The sequence below is a fragment of the Euleptes europaea genome, chromosome 19 (assembly GCF_029931775.1).
Source record: "Euleptes europaea isolate rEulEur1 chromosome 19, rEulEur1.hap1, whole genome shotgun sequence".
Taxonomy (NCBI): Eukaryota; Metazoa; Chordata; class Lepidosauria; order Squamata; family Sphaerodactylidae; genus Euleptes; species Euleptes europaea.
This window is the reverse complement of record NC_079330.1, coordinates 35,463,777-35,491,273: the sequence shown is the minus strand read 5'-3', so window position 1 is coordinate 35,491,273 and position 27,497 is coordinate 35,463,777. Positions and strand designations below refer to the sequence as shown.

Below are 27,497 nucleotides of genomic sequence, written 5' to 3'. Positions count from 1 at the left end.
GGGTGCCTTCTCGGTGGGCTACATTTTTGGGCGTGCTGTCCCTGGGGCCGTCAATATAGGGGCTCTTAGCAATGCTCGACCTCCCTGCCAACCGGGGTTCGGGGGTATGCGAGGTGGAGGGCGTTTGGCTGCGCCTCCTATGCCAGCATTCTCCACCACTGTAGAGACGGCGGCCTCAGCGGGGACCGCCCTCTTCTCTTCTGAAGCTTGGAAGGGTCGGGCCAAGGGAGCTTCCTCGGCCTCGAGTCCGAGTCGCCCTCTCCCTCAGAAGAAGCCAGGATCGCTCCGCTGTCAGTTGCCAGCAATGGGATCTCTGACCAAGCTCCTCCTCGGTCTCCACTCAACTGGCCTTTTATAGGCCTGGCTACCGTCCCCTTCCCCCTAGCCCCACCCCCGAGGCCTTATTAAGGCCGAGGCCACCACCTCCCGCCCCGTGAGCTGGCCAGGCTTCCCGAACAGTGCAGGCGCGACCACGCCCCGGATGGGCACAGCCGCCTGTCAGCCAGGTGGCGGGGTTACAGCTGGGGCACGGCAACGCGCCCCCGCAGCTCTTCGCCTTCTCGCCTCCGTCCTGCTCCCTCCTCATCTTGCCCCTCGAGGGGTTTGTCAGCCAGCTCACCCTCTCCTCCGCTCGGGGCAGGCTCCTCTGCCCGACCAGGTCTGTCGCTGGACTGTGTCTGCACCTCGATGCCTGCGAACAGATGAATCCCCTCAGGTAAAGGGACACTTCTCGGCGCCTCCGGTTGCCCGGGTGGCTCTTTTCCCTTCCCTGTGGAAGGTTCTAGGTGGGTGGCGAGTCCCGGGTGGAGATCCATCTCGGGACATAATAATGGAAAAGTAACCTTTCTTTGCCACCGTCACCACCACTACATAGGTCTTACAATGAGCCTCTGTAGAAAGATCTGTCAGATTCAGTATGATTTCTTCACCAGCGCCGTTCTAGACGTCTCCCAACTGTTTTCAGACCACCCAGCTCCATGGTGAACCAAGGGCTGGGTTTCGTCCCAAGGGAGAGAGAGGGTGGCAAGCGGCAACCTTGTTGATAGCTTGAAAATGCGTATTCTATATGCATCAGTGTGCACATTTTTCATACTCATACAAACAGCTAGTCAGGCAACCATGGAATGGGTTGGAAGCATCTGCTGCTCTCCTGGCTGCCAAAAACAAAGCCGGAAACCTCCACATCAGCTCCCTCTACCGCTGTGACTGTTTACTCCTTGGAATGAGTTTCCAAGGAGAGCGTCGCTCAGCTCCTCAAGGCTGAAGAGCCAAACCACTTCTGCTGAAATTTTTGGATGACCTGTTTTTTCACACCGGGCTGGACCTGGAACAAAGCAGGATGCAATCAAATTGACCGGAGCCTGGGGGCCATTGCAAGCCACCACATGGAGTCGTGGGAGGGACTTGATTTGGCTCGTACCCTTCTGCTGTACAGCGGTATAGCCAGTGCTCTTGGCACAGTGGCAATATCTGTTCTTTGTGTTTGATTCAGAATCCAGCCTTTCTATTTAGAAAAAATCACCCCGTTGCTGCCAGTGACCCCCCCACTCTACAGATCTGTGGCTGTTGGGCCTATATTGATAAAATAAGGTGACTGTTTATTATTTTATTTATTAAAGCATTTATATACCACCTTTCCTCTTGATTCAAGGCAGCTTACAATGATAATTAAAATATCTCCCGCTAAAACCAAAGATAAAACCAAAAGGTAAAACAGATTTTAAAAGAAAGATAAAACCACAAGGTAAAAAGACAGAACCAAAGATAAAATAGTCTTTTATAGCACAGGGGTGGAGTACCTGCTCTTGGTTCAGTACCTGGCAAAAGACCTCCAGTGGCAGGTGGTTCTTTGTTTCCTTCCCTGGAGAGCCACAGTAAACAAAGCCAAGGCAGGTATCCCTTCGGCCTGTCTTGCAGTAAGACAGCTTTGTAAAATGAGCAGTTCCCCGCTGTCCTGGGCCTGTGGATTAGATTGTGTATAAGAAAAAAATCTTAAGGTTTAAAGTAGTTGCAAAGTAAATATGAACTAGCATCCTGTATAAGGATATTGTTCAAGAAATACTGCAAGCCCCATGTTGTTTTGAGAGAATGTGAACAAAAGATGCTTGAATATGCAGCTGTCGCTAAAGTTAGTTGTTGCAAAGTTAGTTGTTATATATAAAGGCAGACAGAAAGTGAGCTTCCTCAGGTAAAGGTGGCTCTCATTCAGTCAGGGTTGGCTCCAAATTTGGGGGCAGGGCACCTTGGGCAAAATGACCTCCCAGGCCCCACCCCTCAATCAGAGGTTGGTTCTGGGGGGCACGTGCCTTGGCAATCAGGAGTCAGTGGCAGGCTCTCCTGGGGCCCCAGCAACAGTTTGATCATGCCGGACCCCGAGGCTAGCCCTATGTCCATCAGTTACTGGAATCAGAGAATACTAGTAGCCACAGAAAACATACCACATGCATGTAAGATACGTTCACATATGTTCTATACTTGAAAGTATTGTTAAGAAGCAGGTACACGTCTTCCAGGCAGTCATGTTTTTACTTAATGTTACGTGCTCAGACAGTGTTGCTTTTGGGTATTTTTCCTGTAGGCGTGCATGAGAGATATCCCAACTTGCAAGTGGCTGGACCAGTGGACAGAACTAGCTCAAAAGTAGGTGACATTGCTTCAAATCACAACCCCTTTTTCGGTGTTGTATTTGGCCCTCCTGATCCTGCCTTCTTGCTCTTCCTTGCCTTGTGGCTTTCTTCCAGCTGCCATTTGGTTAATCCAGCGTCTCTTCTCCTTCTGCAGGTTTGCATTCCAGTATAATCCATCCCTCCAGCCGAGGGCCCTTGTTGTCTTTGGCTGCATAAGTAAGCGAGTGTCACATGGGCAGATAAAGCAAATCATCCGGATTCTTAGCAAGGTGTGTCCTCTTGATATATCTCTGTAGCTCTCACGTAGGGCTGCTTGCAGTCCAGGGAATTTTAATCCCTTGCCATTGCTTGCTTTCTAGTCATGAAAACGAGGCAATCATCCACCGAGGCAAACTGCCACATGTTGTTCCATGTGCACAGAGCGCAGTCCCACTCTCGGGTTTGGTGTGACATTTCTCTATTTTTGTGAGCAGCTCTAAAAATTTCCTAGACCCTTTTCCCACCCCTGTTCAGCCACCCACTATCTACAAGTTATTAAGCAACGGAGACGTTTCTTGCTGTCTCTGGTGAAAAATCCCTTCCAATCTAGGGGTGAGGCTGATCAGAACTTGGGACCAGGCCTTCCTGGCCCCATAGAAGCATTTGCCCTCTAAGACCTGACCTTGTAGGCCATCTATGGACGATATAGATGTTTATCTTAAACTTGTTTTTAAAGTATAGCAGATCTACGTCCCATTTTGTTGTTCTGGGGTCAGATTCCTCACTGAGGTGAATGCAGCTTGCCACACACCCTTCGAGACTGGCACTTGGCATGCGGTGGTGAGGGAGGGCTTAAGGGTCTCTAAAACCTTTGTGATCAGAATGGGAGTCCTTCAGTTGCTGACGCTGGAGCACCACTGCCTTTACAGAGAAGGTGCAATTAATCTGCTTTAAATGGTTCAGAATCTGCTCTTGTTCTTCTGAACTTAAAAAGTGCCTTGTGGGATCTGGAGCTTAGGGAGAGGGCCCTGCCTTACAGACCCGCTGCAAATGCCTCTTTTTCTATGGTCGACAACAGGGCCTTGAGAGCTGCTTGAAGGGACCAGACAACTACAACAGCCAAGTTCTGATAGAAGCCACGGTTATTGCCCTAACCAAGCTGCAGCCTCTTCTCAATAAGGTGAGGGGGCCTTGCCTGGGACAGAGGGAGGGGGGCCTTCCCCGCGTGCGCCCCTCTCCTCACCCAGAGGACTTTGCACTTGAAGCTTGCAACTTCTCACCTGTCCTCCCTCTGAGCATCTCTTCTGCCCAAGGGGAACATTAAACTACCACTATTTACATATTCTGGTAGATGTGATTTAGTAAGTGTAGAGGGACACAAATCCCATAGAATAGTTGGTGTTTGCAAGCGGAATTGCAGTTCCTGTGAAAACTGGGGTCTGAACCTTATTTTTTCTCATATTTTCTAATATGTATGAATTTATGTTCTCTTGCTTTTCACCTTTGCTAGCTGAATGGATCTATATAAAATAGGTGTACTGATCTGTGATTGTGTAACCCTAAGGAAATAATCTCAGTACACAGTCACAAATTTGTTCACTTTTAAATATATTCTTTCTCAAAGTGTTTCCTTCTCAAAGTATTCTCTTAATTTTAAATGTTTTAAACTTTTAACTTATCATAACAACATGTACAACAACAAAATTATAAGTTCTGAATACAATTAGATTTACCGTGAAGCTTCACTATACATTATCACTTATCAGAACCTTTTAACATTGATGAGTACCCCTCGGGAAAATCCAAACGCCGGCAGCAATGTCCTTTACTCAAAAGTAGGCACTATTGTGGGGGTTGTGTAATCCGCTCTGTGCTGGTAACAGCACCACTTCCGCGGTCAGCTGATGTAGAGTGATCCAATCACAATGGTAGAATCTCGTTCCTGCCGATATCACTTATTTGGCTAAAGCGGCTGTATATTGAATGTAAAATCCATCCAAAATTCATATAAAGCACACACAGGTGTTACAAGATCCCGGTTGTCTCTTGTTTCGCGTAGAGTACAACTTGCTTCTTCAGACTGTGAACATAGAACATAGGACTAAGAGTCATTCTTTTGAACTGCAACATTGCAGTCAGAATATTGTTGCACAGTCTGAAGAATCAAGTTGTACTCAACGCGAAACAAGAGATAACTGGGATCTTGTAACATCTGTGTGTGCTTTATATGAATTTTGGATGGATTTTACATTCAATATACAGCCGCTTTAGCCAAATAAGTGATATCGTCAGGAACGAGATTCTACCATTGTGATTGGATCACTCTACATCAGCTGACCGCGGAAGTGGTGCTGTTACCAGCACAGAGCGGATTACACAATCCCCACAATAGTGCCTACTTTTGAGTAAAGGACATTGCTGCCGGCGTTTGGATTTTCCCGAGGGGTACTCATCAATGTTAAAAGGTTCTGATAAGTGATAATGTATAGTGAAGCTTCACGGTAAATCTAATTGTATTCAGAACTTATAATTTTGTTGTTGTACATGTTGTTATGATAAGTTAAAAGTTTAAAACGTTTAAAATTAAGAGAATACTTTGAGAAGGAAACACTTTGAGAAAGAATATATTTAAAAGTGAACAAATTTGTGGCTGTGTACTGAGATTATTTCCTTAAGGGTTACACAGCTGAATGGATCTGCCAGATCCAACTCATCCAGCCCTTCAGATGAAAGGTGGACATGCAGCCACACATAATTTCATAAACACAACTTGACTCTCCACCCTCATGTCTGATTCCCATGGAATGAGTGCAATCCAAGTTTCTTAAAGCTGCTCTGCAGTTGCCAAGATGTGTATCAAATGCTATGATCCGTTTAGAAACTGGCATGATGAAGGTGGAGGCAAGGGTTGTCTTGTCCTCGCTTTATCTCTGGCTGAAAATTAATTTCAACCCCAAGGGTCTTCTTCCACTGATCCTTTGTGATATCTTTAGGTCAAAGTGGATAATAGCCATTGAAGACAAACTAAATAACCTGGGTTTTACCCCCCTAGCACTACTTCAGTTAGGGTGGGATCAAGCGAAGTCAACTATAAACCAAAGGGTTAAAGATATCGAGTGACAAGTAGATTTAGCAAGAGTGCCCCTATTTATGGCTCCCCCCCCACACTCCAAATTTATCCTTGCACCAGCAGCCTATCTCCGTTACTTAGAGATAAACAAATATAGGAGGGCTAGGTGCGCAGCCTTACCCTCTACTATGTTAGAGGGGAAATTCAAGAAGATACCCAGGGCAGAGAGACTATGCCCCTGCAAATCCGGGGATTTAGAAACCACTGAACATGTTCTCCTGAACTGTAACTTTTACACTATACCCCATTCTAAGTTTATTGAGCCCCTCATACTGAGAATGGGACCCGACAGGGAAAGAGAAAAGATAGAAAAGCTCCTACAAGGAGATAATCCCTCAATCACCTCTCAGGTAGCAAAATTTTGTACGGCTGCAATGACAATTCGTTGCCACAGAGTAGTCTCTTAGTCCAAATGGCAGATGTAACTTGGATGTTATTTATTTATTTTTATTTTTTTAAGTGATTTAAGACTCAGACTGTAAACCTTTGTCAGTAAGACCATTTTAGTCCATATATCTTGTTTTATCTGGCCAAGGGCCGCAAATAAACTATCACATAATTTCATAATGGGTTCCTCATTGCAAGTTGGGAATAAGAGCAGGGAGTCCTGACCTTGATGTAGGTGAAGATTCCTCAATGACAGAGTGTGGATCATTCAGGGGATCGTGGCCTGGACTACAATCATGGTAGACTGGGGTGGGAAGGTCCTGTGGGGGTCCAGACTGCCAGGTGGGCATAAATGTGGGGAACATCCATAAGTTGCAACAAATTCATTGCTGATGGAGAGCTGGCATATCATGGAGAAAGAGCTGGGCTAGCACATTTCCTCCTTAATGTGGTAATTTCCTGTTTGCATGGAGTTTTTTTTGATGCACAGGACCATTCTAACAACGCCAGTTCCCTTTCATCACAATCCATCTCCTGTATGCATAGACCAGTTTGTCTTGGTGCAGAATGCATCCACTGTGCAGGGCTGCAACTGTCCTTTGAGAGTTTTGCATTTAAATCTGGTGAACTTTTTATGTTCAGGACTCACCTATGCACAAGGCCCTTTTTTGGGTCGCCATGGCTGTCCTGCAGCTGGACGAAGTCAGCCTGTATTCAGCGGGGACGGCTCTCCTTGAGCAAAACCTCCACACCTTGGACAACCTTCGGGTGTTCAACGACAAAGTAAGCGAGCCATCTACAAGGACACTTGGAGTATGTATTGGTTTTCTTACTGTTCTCTCCTGCCTTTCTTCCATCATGGAGCTCAAGGCAGCATTTTCCTCAGGAGGTCTCCCATCCCAGTGCTGACCAGACCCAGACTTGCTTAGCAAGGTGCCCGCATCCTGTGCCCTTAGCTCACCACCTGGGCTGCCAGCCATGCCTGTCTATGTCTTGAAAACCAGCCTGGCTTATTGAACAATGGCTGAAGAGTCAAAGCGGCATGAAAAACTCCGCAATGAAGGGAATAGCCTCACTGGCTTTTATTGTCACAGAGATGTTATAAATAACAATGTCATAAACCTATGTGATGTGTCTTGAAATGTTTGCAGTTTTCCTGTAGGCTGAAAGTAAGCAATCATGACCCAGGATCCAGGCCCAAGGGTCCACTCTGTTGCAGTTCTTAGCTCCTTTTTTGTTCCCTTGGACCATATGAGTTGTGAGGGGTCCATGGCAGCAAGACTGGTTCTGATCCAGTGCCAAGCCTTGGTTTGGTGGTGTGTGGATGCATTCTGTGCTCATACATTCCCCAGCCCCCTCCCACACACAGCTGGAGTCAAGGGAGTCCAGTCTAGATCAAGCCATGATTTGGTGTTCCAGCTGAATTGCAAAACAGTGATTTACACTTCCTTCCAAACGACAATTGCAAGCCATAGTTTGAAGCTAGTTTGCTGTGACAGTTTTGGAGGGACGCTGCAGTTTGCTAATGCGGATGCAAAAGATGGGTTGAGCTAAACTGGAGGACATTAATTGACTCCAGCAGCGGGGGGGGGGGGGGGGAGAGCACACAAGAATAGGTGTTTCATGCCCAGCCACATCCACCTTTCCCTCCTAACAGGTGTTTCCCCCTTAATTGTGTGGTGTATTAGTTAGAGTGTCTGAGTAGGATCAGGAGAAGACCCAGGTTCGAATGTCTACCCTGTCATGGAAGCTTGCTGGGTGACCTTGGGCCAGTCACTATCTCTCAGCCTAACCCTACCTCACAGGGTGTTGGTTGTGAGAATAAGGGGAGAACAATGTTGTAAGACGTTTTGGGTCCCCACTGGAGAAAAAAGCAGGGTACAATTATCTAAATAAATGTATTAAAAATAGCTCCAGAAAGAGGGCCATTGTAAGTTGCCTCTTCTTGCTTTGAGGTGTGGATTTCAGCACTAAACCCAGCAAAGGGCCAACACAGCACAGAGAGCTGAGAGCCAGACTTCCGCTTGCAAAGCCCCAGGTTCAAATTGCTGCTCAGCCCTACAGCTCAATGGGCCATGCTGGACCAGCCACACTCTGCCTAACCAGCCTCAGAGAGCGCTCAGTGTAGAAAATCTAGCCAGATAAACTCCATGTGCTGAGCTTCTTAGGCAGGATGGGATGCAAATGGAATTACATAAAAGTAGTCCTCCAGTATAAAAATAAAGGCTAGAATCATAGAGTTGGAAGGGGCCATACAAGCCATCTAGTCTAACCCCCTGTTCTATTCAGGATCAGCCTAGAGCATCCCTGACGAGTGTATGTCCATCCTCTACTTAAAAATTGCCAGTAAGGGGGAGCTCACCCCCTCCCTAGGTAGCTGATTCCACTGTCGAACAACTCTTACTGTAAAAAAATGTTTTCCTAATATCCAGCCGGTAACTTTCTGCCTGTAATTTAAACCCATTATCGCGAGACCTATCCTCTGCTGCCAGCAGGAACAGCTCCCTGCCCTCCTCTAAGTGACAGCCCTTCAAGTACTTAGAAAGAGCGATCATGACCTCCTCAACCTCCTCCTCTCCAGACTAAACATTCCCAACTCCCTCAGCCTTTCCTCGTAGGGCTTGGTCTCCAGACCCCTGATCATCCTTGTCGCTCTCCTCTGCATCTGCTCCATTCTGTCCACATTTTTGAAGCGGGGCCTCCAGACCTGCACACAATACTCTAGGTGCAGCCTGACCAATGCTGTGTACAGTGGAACAATGACATTGATTGATTTGGATGTTATGCTTCTGTTGATATACCCCAAGATCGCATTTGCCTTTTTTGTCACTGAATCACTGAATCACACTGGCTGCTCATATTTACCCGTACCCGTACCCCAAGATCTCATTCACACACAGTGCTACCCAGAAGTGTATCCCCCATCCAGGATGTGTGTTCCTCATTTTTGTTACCTAGGTGTAGAACTCAGCTCTTGTCCGTGCTGAATTGCATCTTGTCCACATCCACCCACTTTTCTAGTGTGTTCTGGTCTTGTTTAATTCTATCTCTATCTTCTGGGATGTTTGGTGCTCCTGCCAATTTGGTGTCATCTGCAAATTTAATGAGTAGTCCCTCCACACCCTCATCCAGATAATTTGTAATCATACCTTTCAACGCAGTACATGTACCATCCACTGACTGAAAAGCTACCAAGAAAAGCAAGAGTTTTGAGACTTTTCAGTTTAGAAAAAAAGACCAGTAGGGTGAGGGGGACGTAATAGAGATTGATAATGTTATGGGGGAAATGAAAACCTTTTCACTATCATTGATGGGCAGTAGCTTCAAACCCAGAAAAAAGAACTATACAGTGTGAAGAAGTAAATTTGTGGAGCTCACTGCTACCAGATGTTGGGATGACTACTAACTTAGATTGCTCTAAAATGGGATTTGACAAAGATGCAGAGGATAGGTCCAACAATAACTATTGGTAATGATTAATAAATAGAATATCCATGTTTCAAAGCAGTGTTCCCTTGGATATTAGCTGCTGCAGTGCGGGGATGACAACACGGGGGGGCGGGGTCTTTGATCTCCATTCCCTGCAGGGAGGACTTTAAGGACATCTGGTTGACCACTATTTGAAACAGGGTGTCTGTCAAGATGCAGGACTCTCTTAGGTTCGGGTTGCTACGAGGACTTACCTTCTTTAAGCAACATTCTCACTTATTCCAGACACAGTTTTTATACAGCCAGTAGCCCAAGCACTAGTCATGACTTTTTTTCTCAACATGGTGCATTTTTGGCTTCCCGACAGAGCCCAGAAGAAGTCTTCATGGAGATCAGGAGGCCGCTGGAGTGGCATTGCAAGCAGATGGACCACTTTGTGGGACTCAATTTTAACTCTAACTTTAACTTTGCACTCGTGGGACATCTACTAAAAGGTGGGAAGGCTTTGTTTGTTTGGGCTGCCATCAATTGAGTTGGGAGGCACGGGGTGGGGGGGCTTTGCTGGGTAAGCTTGTTTGATATGACCAGCTAAGAAGGACATTGGCCTAAGCAGCTGCTCCATTTGTAACACCTTCTGCGAAGATGCCTCGGGGCTCCGTCCGCCACAGCCTTCGCAGCGCGGGATCGGCTCCATTGCGCCACCTTCCCAGGCTGCTTTGATAATGTGGAAGGCCAGAGGCCCTGGGGGGTAATGTTAGGCTGCTTATTTGGGAGTGTTTCTCTGCTTCTGTTACATACCGATGCCCAAGGCACCTCACAGTGTGGATTCGGCAAATGCTAAAATACACTAAAATGCATAAAACTAATAAAACAGTCAGGCTTAAAAACCAGCAAAACAGTGACAGCCCAGAAAAATCTAAAACAGCAAGTGCAGTAAGTAAAATCACAGTAAAGCATACCTAGCAAATCTGCAACCATTTCAGTAAAAATCACCAAAATGCTATAAAATATTGCAGCAATAAAGGTAGTTTCTTTAGGCAGTCTGGTCACCATCACACTAACGCAAAGACCTCAGCAGATAAAACTGTCTTTGCGTGGCATCTGAATGTTAGGAGGTTTGACCCTGAGACAGGCCCCTGTGCGGAGGACTTTCCACAGCCATCACTGAAAAGGCTCCGTCTCTGGTCAGCTTCAGCCTCAGTTTAAAAGTCAGAGATGCACAGAGCAGGCCTTAGATGCTGGTCTTTGAATACAGCACTCCCAGGCCTGGGAAACCTTTAATGTCAAGAACGTTTAATTGAGAGTTTAATTCCTACCAAAACAGCTTGGCAAGGAGAGAAACTCTGTAAGATCTCCCATACCTCTGGGGGTGGCTCACAGCCAAACTAACCCCTGCACCTTTTTAGGTGTAGAAACAGCCCTCCCAATGGCTGCTTCAGCACTTGAAAAGGCATGGGGAGGGTGAGAACGGGAGCTCCTGGGGCCGCCACACCATGTGCCTGATCCAGATCTGGGCCTTGAAGAAATTTTTAGAAAACTGCAACAGCTTCTGAAATGGTGTCAGCGGCCAGGGGATGGACCCATGGCCACCGTCACATTGAGTTTGGCTCTCGGAAGGGGAGCTCTTTAAAACAGCATGGGAACTGTGAGGCATGGGAAATAGGAGCAGCATGCATTCTGCTATAAAAATGGGAAGGGTTGCTGCTAGAAGGATTTGATTAGCCAGCCACTTGGAAAGCCTGCTCTATCAGTGCACCACAATGAAGTTGGTAGAAAGACAGTGCACGACTTCAGTGTACAGTGGAAGGACTGCGTTTTTTTATTTCTCTTCCTCCTTGGGAAAAAAACCTTCCTGCAAGTGGAAAGCTGATACAGCTGGGAATGGGCTGGGTTAGAACTGTTCTTGGTGTGTTAGGTTTGTTTATCATTGTTGTGTTGTTTTATTTTACGCTTGAAGGTATTTTTTTATAAGGGAGAACATTCAAAAACAGCACACACACACACACAGGCAGTCTGTACAGCCCGCTCTGAACCACCTTATTTTGCTGCGTTAGAGACCGGGCTTTGAAGATAAGCACACTGATTTTCCCCTGGCGAATCCAAAATTGGATTACTTCCATTCAGTGTCTCAGCATGTATTTAATTTGATTGTAACCTCATTGAATGTTCAGTCCTTGTTAACAAGCCTACCATTGTTCTCATGAAAGACTCTGAAATACAAGCTTTTCTTGTAGATGTTTTCAAAGAATGCTTTTCTTTGCTTAAAGCTTTTGCAACAACTAATTCAGTGTCATTTTGTTCCTTCAGGGTACCGGCATCCTTCTCCAACCATCGTAGCCAGGACGGTACGGATTCTGCACACGCTTCTCTCTCTGGTTAATAAACACAGGAATTGTGACAAGTTTGAGGTGAATACCCAGAGTGTGGCTTACCTTGCAGGTAAAAAAACAGATCTTTTGGGCCTGTATCAAACTCAGAAATAAATATTTCTGTTTGTAGCGAAACATAAAACAGGAAGCCAGGGGGAGCCTGTTGTGACTGATTTCAGGATCTGACCACCCATTTTCTAAAACTACGCTAGGCATGTTATTTTTCTTTTTCCTTGGCTGTTTTACAAATTAACTATTTTTGCCAATGCATGCCTAGAGATGTGAAGGCCCAGAAAGAATGGGTAAATGTGGGGAATTCCAGGGTTGATTTTTTCCCCTGGATTGAAAGAGGGAGGTTTTGGTCTCTTTCCTCTGGGGAAGGGGGTAATATTGTGTGGCTTTATCTCCCCCCCCCCTTGGGCATCACTACACAATCCATGTAGACCAAGGCATTTATTCCCTGGTAGTCCACTCTCTGCCAGACATGGCTCTGTTTCAGGGTTGAGGGGGCAACATACTCATCAGTTTTCTTTTGTAAGGGACTGTGCTTTTTTTTTAATTCCTATTTATCTTGGAGGTGGGGGAGGAGAAAAGAAAGAAAGAAACCAACTAAGCCTATATAATCCGTGCTGAATTGTGCAGCATGTAAATTACACAAAGTAAGCAAACATAGTGTGTGGTTTTTATTTTGCATATTTTTTGCTTCCACTAAAGGTAAAGGTCCCCTGTGCAAGCACCCACTAGTAGGAGCCAAAAGCTGTGCGGCACAAGGAAATCCTTTCCGTGAGCTTACAAAGCTGTCCAGAGCTGACCCCTGGCCAGCGTCTCTCAGTAGGGCCCTACTTTGACTGGCAGCGACTCTCCAGGGTCTCAGACACAGAAAGAACTTTCCCTCTGGCTGTGATCCTTCAGTGGGGGATGCCAGAGATTGTTATTAGTAGTGTTTATTGGATTTTTATCCCACCCTCTTCCCTGGCCAAAGCCTGCATCCACCGGAAGCCACTTCCCCGAGTCTTCTGACCTAGAAGGACTAGAAACCTGATTTTTAAAAAAGTGTAATGATTCTCACAATGGCTTTGCAAATCTCAGCTTCTGGGCTTGCACTCTTTAGTTGTGGGGTAGAGGGTACCATACTGTGAGAGAGTATGTCAGTGTGGTTCTGGCCAAATAGACACTCTTCAGCATTCTTTGTTTAGCTGCGATTTGCTGAATGAGGCTAGAGACAGATGGATAAAGCCTTTCATCTGGGAATCTGTCTCTAAACTGGATAATCTGAGGGTTCTTTTAGCAGGGGTGGATTTTAATACTACATTGGCAGTCACCAAATTTCTTTCCCAGTCAATTAAGATTAAAAAATACTAATTTCCTTCTGGGCTATTTAGATAGTTCCTTTTTTTCTTTTTCTTTATTTTGATCTCAGTGTGACCTTCTTCAGGGCTGAATTGGCCATATGAACAGTATCATTAAAGTAAGTTGCGGGGTAGAGACGTACCACCCTGCATAAGTACAAGCAGTTACAAAACAATTGGTGTAAGGGCTTGAGGAGACTCAGTTCAGAGGAATTGGCTTTGAATGCCTGTTTGTTCCTCTTTGCCCTTCCAGCTTTGCTGACTGTGTCCGAGGAGGTCCGAAGCCGGTGCAGCCTGAAGCACGGGAAGTCTGTCCTCGTGCCGGACATGTCTATGGAAAATGTGCCTATGGATACCTATCCTATCCACCACAGTGATGCCAGCTGTAGGTCAGTGAGCCTCTTGTGCCACAGCATCTGGTTGTTTCTGAGTCGCACAGCCTCAGCAGGATGGTGCAACTGGCTTGGAATCGTCTCGGAGGAACTTGGCGGCATCTGAGCCAGCGCTGGCTTCTTGAGGGCACCCTAGCATTAAGAAACCAGCCTAGAAACTCCTGGCCACTTTCTGGCCAGAGAGCTGCTGTCCTGACAGAAGGGGCCTGGCCATGCCCTAAGCATGTGGCAGAGAATGCACACAGGACTGGCTGCCTGTGTGAAGGAAGAGGCCGGGGAGGGGGTTGGTCTGGCGGTATGGAAACGGGGCTTTGTGATGGTGGGGTTTCTCCTTCCTTTCAGGACCCTCCGGGAAAACCAGCCCTGGGCTTCTCCCAAGGGCTCCGACAGGCATCTCGCTGCCAGCTACCCGACCGTGGGACAGATCAGTCCGCGCACCAGGAAGTCTATGAGTCTGGACATGGGGCAGCCTTCTCAAGCCACCACGAAGAAACTGCTAGGTCAGTGGGACTCTTCATCCCTCTCTTAGTGGCAAAAGCCAGGCATCAGAAGAACTGAGCTCTCTCGTAACATCTGTATCCTGCCCTTTCTCCAAGGCAGTCAGGGTGGCCTAAATGATCCCACCCCTCACAACAACCCTACAGGGTACATTAGGCTGAAAGGGTTGAGTGGCTCGAGGTCAACTTAGAAGGTCTTCACACCCCACTTTGCTCCCCAGTGTGGAACCCAAAGTGGCTTACGACGTTCTCCCTTCTTCCTGTTATCTTCATAACAGCCCTGTAAGCTAGGTTAGGCTGAGAGTGACTGGCCCAAGGCCACCCATTGAGCTTCTATGGCAGAGTGGAGGTTTGAACTTGGGTCCTTCGGAGCCCTGGTCCACCACCGGCCCTCCGCTGTCTACTTTGCTGCACGTGGGAGGAGCAGGAGCAGCGGAAACAAGCTCCCTGACGCCACCTCCATGCTGTTACTGGCTCATGAGCGCAGCACCTCCATATGGGGGAAGTGCTCACATGTTCACCCCCTCCCCACCGTTGGGGACATGCGGAAAGCAGCCTGGTCACACCTGCTCCTGCTCTCCGCGCATTCAGCCAGCTCCTGGAAGGGTTGGGTGCAGAGTGCTACTCCAACCACCTCATCATGGTGCTTCTCAAATATGGATTTGAGTATAGATTTAAACTGAGGACTTATCAGTCCTACTGCTCAGACTGCTACGTTATACTGGCTCATTCCTTGCTTGTCCCAGAGTAAAAAAAATCCCTCTTGCACCGCCTCCTTTTTCTGTTAATGAATCCTCCACGATTTAAGATTTGCAGGGGATGAGCAGAGCTGAGATCGAAGCTGCTGGCTGGACTGTGGCCAACCTGTGCCCATTCCCTGGGACTCAGCAGATGCCCAACCAATCTGCCCCTGGGCGGTGATCCAGCTGCTTTTGTAGGAAGCCCTGGATGCAGCCCTCCACTCAGAACAGCCTGTCAGCAGTTTGATTCACAGCTTTGCCTCCGTGCAGCGGAGGAGGGGAAACTCTCCCTGGGGTTTCTTCCAGATTGCCTTGGGTGTGGGGAAGGGCTTCTCAGCCACAGGCACATGCAATCTTTGGTGTTTGGATGGGCTACAGAGCAGGCACAGGTTTCCTGCTGTCATTTCGCACACCCTGATTTTTTTGCTTTGGCCTTGCTTTCATAGGTACAAGGAAGAGTTTCGACCATTTGATATCAGACACGAAGGCACCCAAAAGACAGGAGATGGAATCAGGGATCACCACACCTCCAAAAATGAGGAGGGTAGCAGAGAATGATTACGAAATGGGTAAGAATCAAAGCTTGTTCCTTGGTGTGCATTTTATAACTATATTAAGAGGCTATCATTATGAGGAAAAACCACACCTTGGCCTCCAGTTTTGTTCTGGCATTTATTATTTGCCTACAGCTGCATGATTATTCCATGATTGTCCTCGGGATTATTTGCACTTTTCTCAATTGGGTAAAAACAGATTTACTCGCCCATATCATATCTATTCTGGAGTGTGAATTATGTCTAGCAGAATAAAAAGTATATTCCTTTGCTGTAGTATTCATTGTCCTCCAAATGTCTTGTATATGAAATTCCTCGGTTAATTGTGAAAAATGTTTTGGTAAACAATCTTCTCGTTCCTCCTTCGCAGTTGATTTCTTGTCTAATGTACTGTCTATAACTCCATTGAAATCTCCCATCAACAGTAGTTGTTCTTCTACATTTTGCAATAAAATATCATACAGTTGCTTATAGAACTGAGCTTTCCCCTCATTTGGGGCATATATCCCTGCAATCAATATTTTTTGTCCACCTATTTTAACTCTTACCAACAAAATTCTGCCCTCTTCATCTTTATAAACCAGTTCTGGAGCAAACCTAGCATGGGCATAAATCACAAGTCCTTTGGTTTTAGTTTTAGCTGAAGAAATAAAAGATTGTCCCAAAGTCTTCCTCTCCAAGTATTTTTTATCTTTCCTCGAAATATGTGTTTCTTGTAAGCATATTAGTGAATATTTTTGTTTTTGTAAAAATTTAAAAATCCGTCCCCTTTTCACCTTCTCATTCGGACCGTTAACATTCCACGATATAGCTTTAGCCATTTATCAGAATTTTAATTATATAGTCTTATACTCCACCCACTTCTCCTTTGGTGGCATCCTCATCTTCTTCTTGACTTGAATCATGTTTCTGACCTGTTGTGTATCCTGCAAGATCTTTCTTGTATTTTCTCAGAAATTTTCCAACGTCTTCTTTTGTGGTAATGGTATATTTCACATCTTTATAGGTGAATGCCAACCCTTGTGGTAGCAACCACCTATATTTAACACCGCTTTTTCTTAGAGATGTTGCAAATTCTTTGAAAATACCTCTTTTCGCCATCATGTGTCTTGGGATATCCTTCAAGAGTATCAATGCATTGCCTGCCAACACTTTTGGGTCTTGATAATGCTGTTGCATTATTGCATCTTTCATCCTAATATCATAAAAGGATATCATGACATCTCTTGCTTTTGCTCTTTTCATGTTAGGTGGTAAAGGAATCCTGTATATTCTCTTGATGGCGTGATCTAAGTCTTGTTCTCCAATGCTAAACAGTTCAGCCAAAATCTTAATCAGTGATTCTCTGGTGCTACCACAATCCTCCGATAAGTTTCGCAGGCGTAGATTAGATTCTCTGGCTTTCAAATCTATCATAGCAAATTGGTCTTTTGTAGATTCTTCTTGCATCTGCAACAATTCCAGTTGTTTATCGTGTGTATCCACTTTCTTCTTGACTTCTTTATGGTCTTCCGCCATCTTCTTTACCGAGGCATCCATGGTCTTCATATCAGCTTGTAATGAGGTAACCTGGGTTTTAGTTTCTTTTACCTCTTTTACTATCTCAGCAAGCATTTCAGTTAATTGAGTCATTTGCTTCTCCTGCTGTTTGGACACATGCTCCATTTGCTGCTTAGACATTTGTTCCATCTGTTTAGTGAAGGTATCAGTCTGTTTGGCCAAAAGTTCTTGCATTTTCTTATCTTGCTTCTCCGTCATGGTATCAGAAGGTTTTGATGTGGCAGGAGTATGAAATGAGCCTGAGCGCTGCCGTGGAATAGACATGAAATTCGGCAAAAAGCCTCAGTTTTTCAGATCATAACCTGGTTTCCTTTGAGTGGTATAATAGACAAGCATTCAGATGGAGACTTAATGATAGGTTACTGAGAGATGGAAAAATAATAAAAGAAATACAGGATATTGTTGAGGACTATTTTCAGATCAATATGAATGGAGAAACCAGTTTGAACATTGTATGGGATGCTTTTAAGGCAGTGCTAAGAGGATACATGATTCAGAAGAACACGGCATGGAAGAAAAAACAACTGCAGCAAACAAATGACATACTTTGGGAACTACAAAACTTGGAACAGAAATTAATTTTGGAAATACATGAAGATCAGAGGAGACAGATAGAGACAAAAATTAAGGTAGTCAAACACCAGCTAAATTTGGTGACTATGGAAGAAATGAACAAAAATATGAAAACTGCAAAACAGAGATATTTTGAGCATGCAAATCGTCCTGGTAAGCTGTTGGCAAGTCAATTAAGGGATTCCATGCAGAAAAAGATAATTAGCAAAATACAGACCACAAAGGAACAACAACAACAGCTATATTGAAAGAATTTGAACTATTTTATACGAAACTATATCAAAAAGGTAATATCTCCAGGGAAAAAATGGATAAATTTTTGAGCAAAGTAAAGGTAAATAAATTATCCCCTGAACAGCAAAAAATTATGGATGCACCAATTACAATGGCAGAAATAGAAGAAGCAATAATGAAACAAAAGATAGATAAAACACCAGGCCCAGATGGAATTACAGCTTTATTTTACAGGACATTTAAGGAGAATGTGAAAAACTCTTTTTTGCAGGTATGTAATGCAATTCTGGACACAGGGTTAGCTCCAGAGACATGGTCACATGCCTATATTGATTCATAAGACTGGAAGAGACATGGAAAAGGTGACTAATTACAGGCCAATCTCGCTTTTAAATGTGGATTACAAAATATATGCTTCAGTTTTATCTAATCATTTGAAGCAATTCATAACATCTTTGATACATGAAGATCAAGCGGGATTTGTACCTGGGCGACAGATAAAAGACAATTTGAGGATTCTAAGGGATGCGATTGAATATTATGAGCATAATAATCAACATTAGGCAGCTTTTGTTTTTTTGGATGCAGAGAAAGCTTTTGATATGGTTTCCTGGGGATATATGAAAAAGGTTTTAGAAACAATGAATTTTGGGACAAGGTTCCAGACAGGAATTGATGCGATATATAATACACAAAAAGCTAAAATATTAGTAAATGAATCAATATCAGAAAATTGTGAAATACAAAAAGGAACTAGGCAAGGATGCCCGTTATCTCCTTTGCTTTTTATTTTGACCTTGGAAACCTTACGTTGTAAGATCCGGGAAACAGAAGCAATTCAGGGCTTGAAAGTCAATAAAAAAGAATTTAAATTGAGAGCCTCTGCAGATGATTTATTGCTCATTTTGTCTGATCCGAATCAATCCGTGAATCATTTATTGGAATTATTGAAGCAATATGGTGAAGTTTCTGGCTTTAAGATAAATCAAGATAAGACTCATACTTTACTTCAAAATCTTTCAAAAGAAGAACAAAAAGACTTTTTCGATACTACAGGCTGGGAAAAGACAAATAAGGTTAAATACTTAGGTGCCTGGATTACAAATAAAAACAAAGATTTAATGGAGAATAACTATGTGAAACTTTGGGAATCTGTTAAAAGAGATATGATAATTTGGTCCAATAAAAACATTTCATTACTGGGCCGTATTTCAGTAACTCAAATGAATATTTTACAAAGGCTACTTTTTCTATTCCAGAATTTACCAATAGTGGAACATTCTAAATATTTTGATATTTGGAGAAAAGATTTGCTCAATTTTATATGGCAAGGAAAAAAGTCTAGAATTGCCTATAAATACTTGGTTGACTCCAAAGAAAGAGGAGGATTTGCTTTACCAAACTTCAGACTTTATGCTGAAGCATCAGCATTAGTATGGCTAAAAGATTGGATACAATTAAAAAATAATAGACTTTTGGATTTGGAAGGCTTTGACAACAGATACGGATGGCATGGTTATTTATGGTATGATAAATTAAAAATTCATAAGGCTTTTCAGCATCATATTGTTAAATCTTCATTAATTAAAATTTAGCTAAAATATAAACATCTTTTGGAACCCAGAACACCATTATAGATCTCTGCGCAAGAGATGTTGACACTGAGACCATTGAGACCAGCACAATTTTTTATCTATCAAGATTTATTGGTATGGAAGGATAATAAATGTGCCCTAAAAGAATATGGAGAATTGAAGGAATATATCACTTGGTTTCAATATCATCAAATACAGTCTGTATTTATACAAGATATGAAGATAGGTTTTATTAAAGATAAATAACTTTTTCAACGAATGTTGTTAGACAATAATGAACATTTAATATCAAAAATGTATAAGATGTTATTGACTTTATATACGGAACAAGATCTTATTAAACCAACGATGATAACTTGGGCACAAACCTTGGGACATGATATCCATATGCATAAATGGGAAAGACTCTGGTCAAAAGATATGAAATATATGTGTTCACAATCATTGAGAGAGAGTATATATAAAATGATCTATAGATGGTATTTAACACCAATGCAATTAGCCAAAATGTATGGAAATATGTCACCAAATTGTTGGAAATGTCAAGAAGAAGTGGGTTCTTTTCATCATATTTGGTGGCTATGTGAGAAGGCAAAGAACTTTTGGGATATGATTTACAATGAATTAAGGTTGATATTACAACAAAACATCCCAAAAACACCGAAGATGATGCTGTTAAGTATAACACTGGATACCATAGTGACTCAGAGATCGTTTTTGATGTATGCCACCACAGCTGAGACACCAAATAAGACTGAGTGGATAGAAAAAATGATGGAACTAGCTGAAATGGCAAAACTTACAGCATTAATAAATCAAAAAGAAGAAATTGAATTTGTGACAGAATGAGAGGCATGGACAAAATACTGTATGAATGAATTTAATTGTGATATTAAGGGATACATTTTGATCTAATTCAGATTTGTTGAAGTAGATATGGGTGATTTGTTATAAAGAATTAGACAATAAATACAAAGAGAGTAATCATGACAATAAAGAGACAGAGGAGGGGAGAGGGGAAGTTAAAGAAACATATATTAGATATGATAAGAAAATGTTGTTATAATATAATTGGTTAATGGACAAATGTAATTGAATATGAATGAATTTGAAAAAAATGAAAATTTTATTTTAAAAAAAAGATTATTCCATGATTGTGATAGGAACTGAATGCAGGTAAAACACCCACCTTCTCTGGGGCGGCCCTTCACAGGTGTTCTCACAAGATATCTGTAGTCTGTTTCATTGTAGTTTTCAAAAGGTTTTGTTTTGACAACCCAGTAAACAGACCAGTGTTCTTGTCCTTATGAATAACAACGACATCCTTCCTGCAGAAACACAAAGGATATCTCCACAGCAGCATCCACACCTCCGGAAAGTGTCGGTCTCGGAGTCGAATGTCCTCCTGGATGAAGAGGTCCTCACCGATCCCAAAATCCAAGCCCTCTTGCTGACTGTCCTTGTAAGAACATATTATCTCGCATCAGGATGTACTGTATTTCTTACGGACTTCTAAGGCAGTTCTCTTTAATGGCCCATCTAGATGTAAGGAAGGACAGTCCTTGAATCTTTACATTCCAGCTGTGTGGGTTCCTCATTTGACTGGAGCTGCTGCAGGATGCAAGGAACCCTTTTCTGTGCTCATTTTGTTATCTGAGTCCCGTATGCAGAGCTGTTGTTTGACCTGTAGGAGAAAACAGCTATGCCATGCACCTGTATGTTTGCCCCCATGGGGGAAATAGTGGGGGTGGGGTGGTGGGGTGGAATTTAAATCACAGAAACATTGTATAGGCAAAGTATCCCTATTCTCCCCCCCCCCCAGCTGTCCCTATCTGAATTAAGGCCCTGCATGGCTGCAGTTTAAAGTCAGAGAGACTGCGAGGGGGGTTCCTTCATGAATCTTGTGTCTCGTTTGGCCCTAAGGGGCGCTGTTCCTGCAGTAGGTCAGGGCTTCCCTTTCCATAGTATGATGGTAAGGGATCGAAAGAGGAAGGCTGCAGCAGGGCAATGGCTGAATTCTGGAGAAAGGAGGAGCCATTAAGTCCTAGCCAAACTCTGCAACACATGGTTGCCGGAGCCAAACTGGGTGGGAGGGAAGGCTGGATTAAAACCTGGGAAGATGCTGAGGGGAAAGGGCCACTGTGGGACGCCGAACCCATTGATGCCCTGCCCCTCCTTACCACTTAACGCCTTTGCAGGTTTTTTAGCCCTGAGCTCCCGGTTTTTAAAGACCCTACTCATGCCTTCTCCATGCACGAGTTGTTTTACAAGAAGCCCTGCTGTCATGTTAGCTGAAGTACAGTGTGCCTAAAAAAGCCAGACTGGCTGGCATCAGCAAAAACATGGGGGGTTCGAGGGTAGACAGTTGGGGAAGTTAATGGTGGCAGCAGCCCCAGAGTGCACACACAAGCATACTTGCAAAGGGACTGAAACACGCAAAGCTAGAGCCGATCTGGAGCAGGCAAGGCTCGGCCAAAAGAGTTGTTACTTGGGAGTGGCTGCTTCAGAGTTGGGCAGCGGATTTATGCCTAGGATGTCCAAAACCGTCTCTTCTGCATAAGTATTGGACCTGCTACAGTTGCTCTGTTTCAAGGCAACACCAGAATCAGGTGGAACGATTCCATGGAGAAGGGACTGACAGATGTGTCACACCAGAAGCTGTCATAGGCCAAGAGCCCTCTTTGTCAGCTGCTGCCACAGGAAGGCTTGAGAGTGCCAGAAGATTCCTTGCTGCCATTGGCTGCAACAGGCAGGTGCAGTGGCCCCCTGTAGAACTGGTCAGTCATAGTCTGGCATTAAAACTCTCCTGGTGAATGGAGACGGGTATTCCAGTTGTTCATTAGTATTGCTGTCCGCAGTATGTTTCAGCAGGAAACTGCCATCATTAAAATAGGAGTGATGTGCTGATCATTTATCCCTTTCCGTACCGCCTTTTTTTTCTTTTTTTTTGGCAGGCAACCCTAGTGAAATACACTGCAGATGAGTTTGACCAGCGAATACTGTATGAGTATTTAGCAGAAGCCAGTGTTGTCTTCCCAAAGGTCTTTCCTGTCGTGTAAGTATCCAGCTTTTCATAACTAAGTTGCTTTTTTCCAAAGAAGTTCTTATCCATAGGTGCTATAGTGATTCAGGGGTATACCCAGAAGGTTGTATGTGTCAAAAGGTAAAGAATTAATATGAGACATGTTTAGAAGCCCAGGTGTAAGGCAAGTATGCCTACCTGGGACCAGTTGGCAGCCACAAGTGATGGGTGAGGAAGCCACGAATAGCTGGCCAGCGATAGGCTAAATGCAGTCCTTGGTATCCTAGGATCGGCCGACCATTTTAGTTGGAGAGCTGGCCAGCACTGGGATTCAAGTCAGCACTCAGACTCAAAGCCAACTGTGCAATTAACAAAAATCATGGTCATTCCAGCTGTTTCCACTGGCTTACTGGTAGACATGCACTGTAAGGGAGCCCTTTCTATTTGAGGCTTTGTGGTTTTCCCCATTGTTAATTTAGCGTTTAAATTCAGTTTCATTTCCCTCTCAGCAATGGAACATGGGACAGTGAACACAGTTCCCAAAATTCTGTGTGTTGACTTTTTTGCTCTCCTGGGCCAAAACAGCTGGTGAGGGTGACCCCTCCTTTACTGCACTCTCTTCTGTATTTCCTCACACAATGCCAGAGAGTCTGGAGGTGCCATTTGTAGCATGGCACATGGGAAGTGGTAGCCACCATACTTAAATTACTCACATCCGGATGAATTAGTGTGCCAGTGTAGCAAGGATTACATGTAATTGCTTTGAACAGGTGATGGTGAAGCCATGCCAAGCTAAATACATTTGAGCATGAGCAATTAAAGGTACAGGTCGGAATGATCCAGTTTCTACTGCTGGTAGTTTGCAGTCAGCGAGAGCACTGCGGGGCTCTGAAGGATTATTTATGTATTTACCTGAAACAATTATTAGCCACCTTTCTCCACTGCAGAACTCACGGTGGCTTTTTTTCTTTCTTTTGGCCATCAAATCACATCCTCGTAGGGTTTTCAAGGCAAGAGCCATTCAAAGGTGGTTTGCCATTGACCGCCTCAGCGTAGTGACTCTGGACCTCCTTGGAGGTCTCCCATCCAAATACTTGCCAGGGTTGAGGCAGAGAGTGTGTGGCTGGTCCCAAGGTCACCCAGCAGGTTTCCGTGGCAGAGTGGGGATTTGAACCGATGTTTCCCAGGCCCAAGTTGGCTTACAATATAAATAAAATTATTATAAAAACACAATGAAAACAATATAAATAAAACAACAATGAGCCCATAAAAAGTCACAATTTTAAAAACTCCAATTAGGACTACCAATAATAAAAGCTAAATCAATCAAAAGCAGTCCTAAACAAAACAGTCTGCAACTGCCGCCTAAAGATCGAAAGCGAGGGGGCCGAGCGCACCTTCCTGGGACGGTTGTTCCATGATTGTGGGGTGGCCGTGGAAGAGCCCCTCTCTCACGTACCCTCCAAACGAGCATCTTTGAGTGGTGGGTCAGTCAGGAGGGCATCTCCCTGCGACCTTAATTCCCAGGCAGAAAGGTATGGAAGAAGATACCCCAGTCCCAAGCCACGTTGGGCTTTAAAGAACAAAACCAACACCTTGGATTGTGCTCAGAAGTGGATCGGTAAGCAGTGTAATTGCTGTAATATCGGGGTCACAGGCTCACATTCTGCAGTAGCTGCAGCTTCTGAACATTCTTCAAGGGAAGCCCCACAAATACGGCATTTCAGTAGTTCAGTTTAGATACCGCCAAGGCATGGATCACTGCAGCTAGGAACGGACCCAGGAACGGACACAGCTGATGCGCCAGCCGGAGATGAGCAAGTGCATTCCAAGCCACAGCAGCCACCAGGCTTTCTCAGGTGACCGTGGTTTCCAGCTGCGCTCCCAAGCTGTGAACCTGCCCGTCCAAGGGGAGCGTCACCCCATCCCAGACAGGAGAGATCTCGAGTCCCAGGTCTGTCTTTCTGCTAACCCAGAGCACCTCTGCCTCGTCAGCAGGAAGCTTCAGTTTTGGAAAGTTGACACTCAAGACTGTTAAGCCTCCCCCCCACCCAACATTAACAATGAGCAACGCACTGAGGACCCACAGCCCTTAGCATGCACGCTCTCTTTCTTTTAAAAATGGGTTTCTTTTTTTTAAAAAGTGTATAGTTTGATTAATCATTTGAATAAGAATTTATTTTCAATATTGGAAGCCGGCATTTTCATCAGCTATATTCTGGGGTGCACCACAGCAAAATAAGGAAGTGATGATTAAATGCAAGTCCTGTCCCAGAAGTTTTCACTTTAAGCAGAACCCACATAGCATGTGCAGTTTTTTGGGTGGGAGGGATGCTCAGATTGTGCTGTTAAATACACTGATTGTACCAAAGATTGTCTGCAGTCTTCAGTGAGTTCAAAATCCTGTCATCTGTTGACAGGAGGAAACAGAAAGGAAGCATGTTACTCCCATGTTAAAACTGCTCCATTGATGGCAGATGTTTTCCCATATGTGATTCGGGTTGCTTCTTGTGACTCTTTAAAGCCCTTCATTGGTCTTAAGGCCCAGAATACCTTAGGGAGCATTGTTCCCATGAGCCCCTCCCACGTTTCAAGATTTTTTCACGAGATCCAGCTTGGGATACTAGATTTGAGACCAAGGGAGATTTGACTCCCAGAAGCGCATACTCTCAAAAATATTGTTGGTCCCTAACATGCTACTGAACTTGGATCGAGCTGTTCTACTGCAGACCAACACGGCCGGCCCTCTGAAACTGCTTAGGATACTGTGGCTGGTAATTCCACGCAGGTTAATCTGTAGCAGCAAAATAAAACTGGAGTCCAGTGGCGTTTTATGGAATTTATTCCAGCATAATCTTTTGTGGATCAGAGCTCTTTTGATTGGATGCATTTGTGGATGCAAGATGGGTGTTTGAAAGGAACAAGGCCTTCTTAGTAGCTAGCCCCAATGCTATAGAATACTCTTTTGCCCATGATCCACTTCTCCTTATCGCTTATCTCCTTTGGGAGGCATTTAAAAACATGCCTGTTCCAGCAGGTTGTTTTGGATCATGGTCAGTGAAGTCGGAAATTTGTTCTGCTGGTGATGTTTTTTTCTTTAAAATGTTAATTAGGTTTTATTTTATTGTTATGTTTTATTTTTCTGAACTGTTTCAGAAACATTTGTACAAAATGGTGTAGAAATACGATTAATGCTTCAGAATGGATTCTGCTCCTTTACAGACTATGTTTGACAGTCTGTGGAGTCCGGTGTCGTGTTTTTTTTCTCAAAGAAACTTGCAGAAATGCAGATTCTCAGTAAAGGTGTAGTGAACATTTGCCTACCGCACTTGGTTTGTTGAAATGATTGAGTTTTGTTTCCCAGGGGGCAGAATTAGGTTTTTCCATGGGTGGGGGAGCGCGTCCTTGTAAAGGTGAGTCCTCCCCCCCTCCCCTCCTCAGGCAAGGCTGTTACTGAACGTCTTGCAGAGAGTTTGGGAGGTGAATGCCCAGTGCCCAGTCTGCTTGATGTGCAGAAGCAGGCCCTTCGGAGACCTTCAGCCCAAACCTGCTATTCATGGCCTAACAAAAGAAACCAAGAAGGCCACCATGAGGCCCAGGGCAGCTCCTTAGAGGCCTGCTGCCTTTTCAGCCCCCTCAGGGCCCCTGCTGATTCTTCCAGTGCTTATTTCTCTCTCCTGGCACCAGAATTTCCTAAACTGATAGGAACAAGATGATTTTGCTCCCAAAAGATCCTGGGAATTTTAGTTTGATAAGGGCAGAATTAATATACTGCTTTCTAAATGTCACTCTTGCCAAGCCCCAAAAGGCAGCTTCTAGACTGGCCCAGAGGGCCCCCGGAACTTCTGCTACAGAAGCGTGAAGTTTATTGGTATTGTTCACATGACCTCCTTCAAATACCCTTTCCGGAAAACACTGCCAGCAGTTCTGTGCCATTTCAAGAAGCTGCCGGGTGCTCTGTGCTTGGGAAAACAGCTGGCCCTTATCGCAGATTTATTTGCAGATTGTGAGAAATGGCCTGTCTGGGAGAACTATGTGATGACATCAAAAACAACCATCCAACTACTCCAGTTCTTATGGCTGGTGATTTTAACGCATGAATAGGGCCGGATGATAATACTCTCTTCCAAAATCTTTTAAGGAATTTTGATGAATCTTTCCTGAGTTCCCTATGGTATACTAGAACTTCCAGGGACTCTGTAATTAATTCTTCCGACTTAAGTCTGGCCCAATTCGCTATTCAGAGGAACCTAATAATAGTAAATGGGCGATCGCGGATCGACCCTATGGAGATTTTACTTTTTTTAGCCAAAATGGTGCCAGTGTTATCGATTATTTTCTGGTTTCATTAGATCTCTTACCTCTAATCAGTAATATGGAAATCTGCAATTACATGGGCAGTGACCATCTCCCTATCTCTCTTTAGATCAACCAATTATGTGTTCAACACTTAATACCGTCCTACCATCAAATATTGCACCAATCCCAAAAAGCCCTATCTCTAGTTTACTGGAGCCCTGTGCTTGATTCCTTGGTGCGTGGCAAAATGCAGCTTTTTGAGGTGACTTCGTTGAAAGCTCCCCTCCTTGAGCAAGAGTCTGCAGCTACTGTCTTAAATGTTTTTTTCAGATTAATTGGTTTATTTTAACCTTTATTTACTAAAGAAATCACCTCAAGCTTGCATGCTTTATACAAACAAAATTCTTGGTTTAACCGCGAGTGTAGGCTACTCAAACGAGCAATAACCAGGAAACATAGAGAATTCAGAAGGAACAATACTATTTCAGTATTGAAGGAATTGTTAACTATTAAAAAGAACTACAAGGCCTTGGTAAACTGGAGGAAAAAAGAGGCCCTATATAAAAATTGGATGATAATGACAATGATAATTCAACCTTCTGGCGGACTGAGAATTCTTTAAGTAATGGCTATGCCAGAGTCCCCGCCTGTATCCCGTCACCGGTCTGGGTAGCTTACTTCAAGAGCCTCTTCTACTCTGTGGAAAACCAGGGACTTATACCTGTAGCACCTTCTATTTTCTTGAATTCCTGGCCAGATGT

At 44.3% G+C, this 27,497-nt stretch overlaps 1 protein-coding gene across 2 annotated transcripts in view; it reads left to right on the top strand.

The window, feature by feature from the left end:
- NF1 (neurofibromin 1) overlaps nucleotides 1-27,497 on the top strand; it is a 310,275-nt gene that overhangs the window by 260,872 nt on the left and 21,906 nt on the right. For both annotated transcript variants that reach the window (XM_056865591.1, XM_056865590.1), the window contains 11 exons: nucleotides 2,579-2,640; nucleotides 2,782-2,896; nucleotides 3,685-3,786; nucleotides 6,766-6,906; nucleotides 9,920-10,046; nucleotides 11,860-11,991; nucleotides 13,524-13,659; nucleotides 14,005-14,162; nucleotides 15,346-15,468; nucleotides 20,750-20,877; nucleotides 22,370-22,470. In XM_056865591.1, coding sequence (XP_056721569.1) covers nucleotides 2,579-2,640; nucleotides 2,782-2,896; nucleotides 3,685-3,786; nucleotides 6,766-6,906; nucleotides 9,920-10,046; nucleotides 11,860-11,991; nucleotides 13,524-13,659; nucleotides 14,005-14,162; nucleotides 15,346-15,468; nucleotides 20,750-20,877; nucleotides 22,370-22,470 — 1,325 coding nt within the window. The remainder of the gene's footprint in view (nucleotides 1-2,578; nucleotides 2,641-2,781; nucleotides 2,897-3,684; nucleotides 3,787-6,765; nucleotides 6,907-9,919; nucleotides 10,047-11,859; nucleotides 11,992-13,523; nucleotides 13,660-14,004; nucleotides 14,163-15,345; nucleotides 15,469-20,749; nucleotides 20,878-22,369; nucleotides 22,471-27,497) is intronic.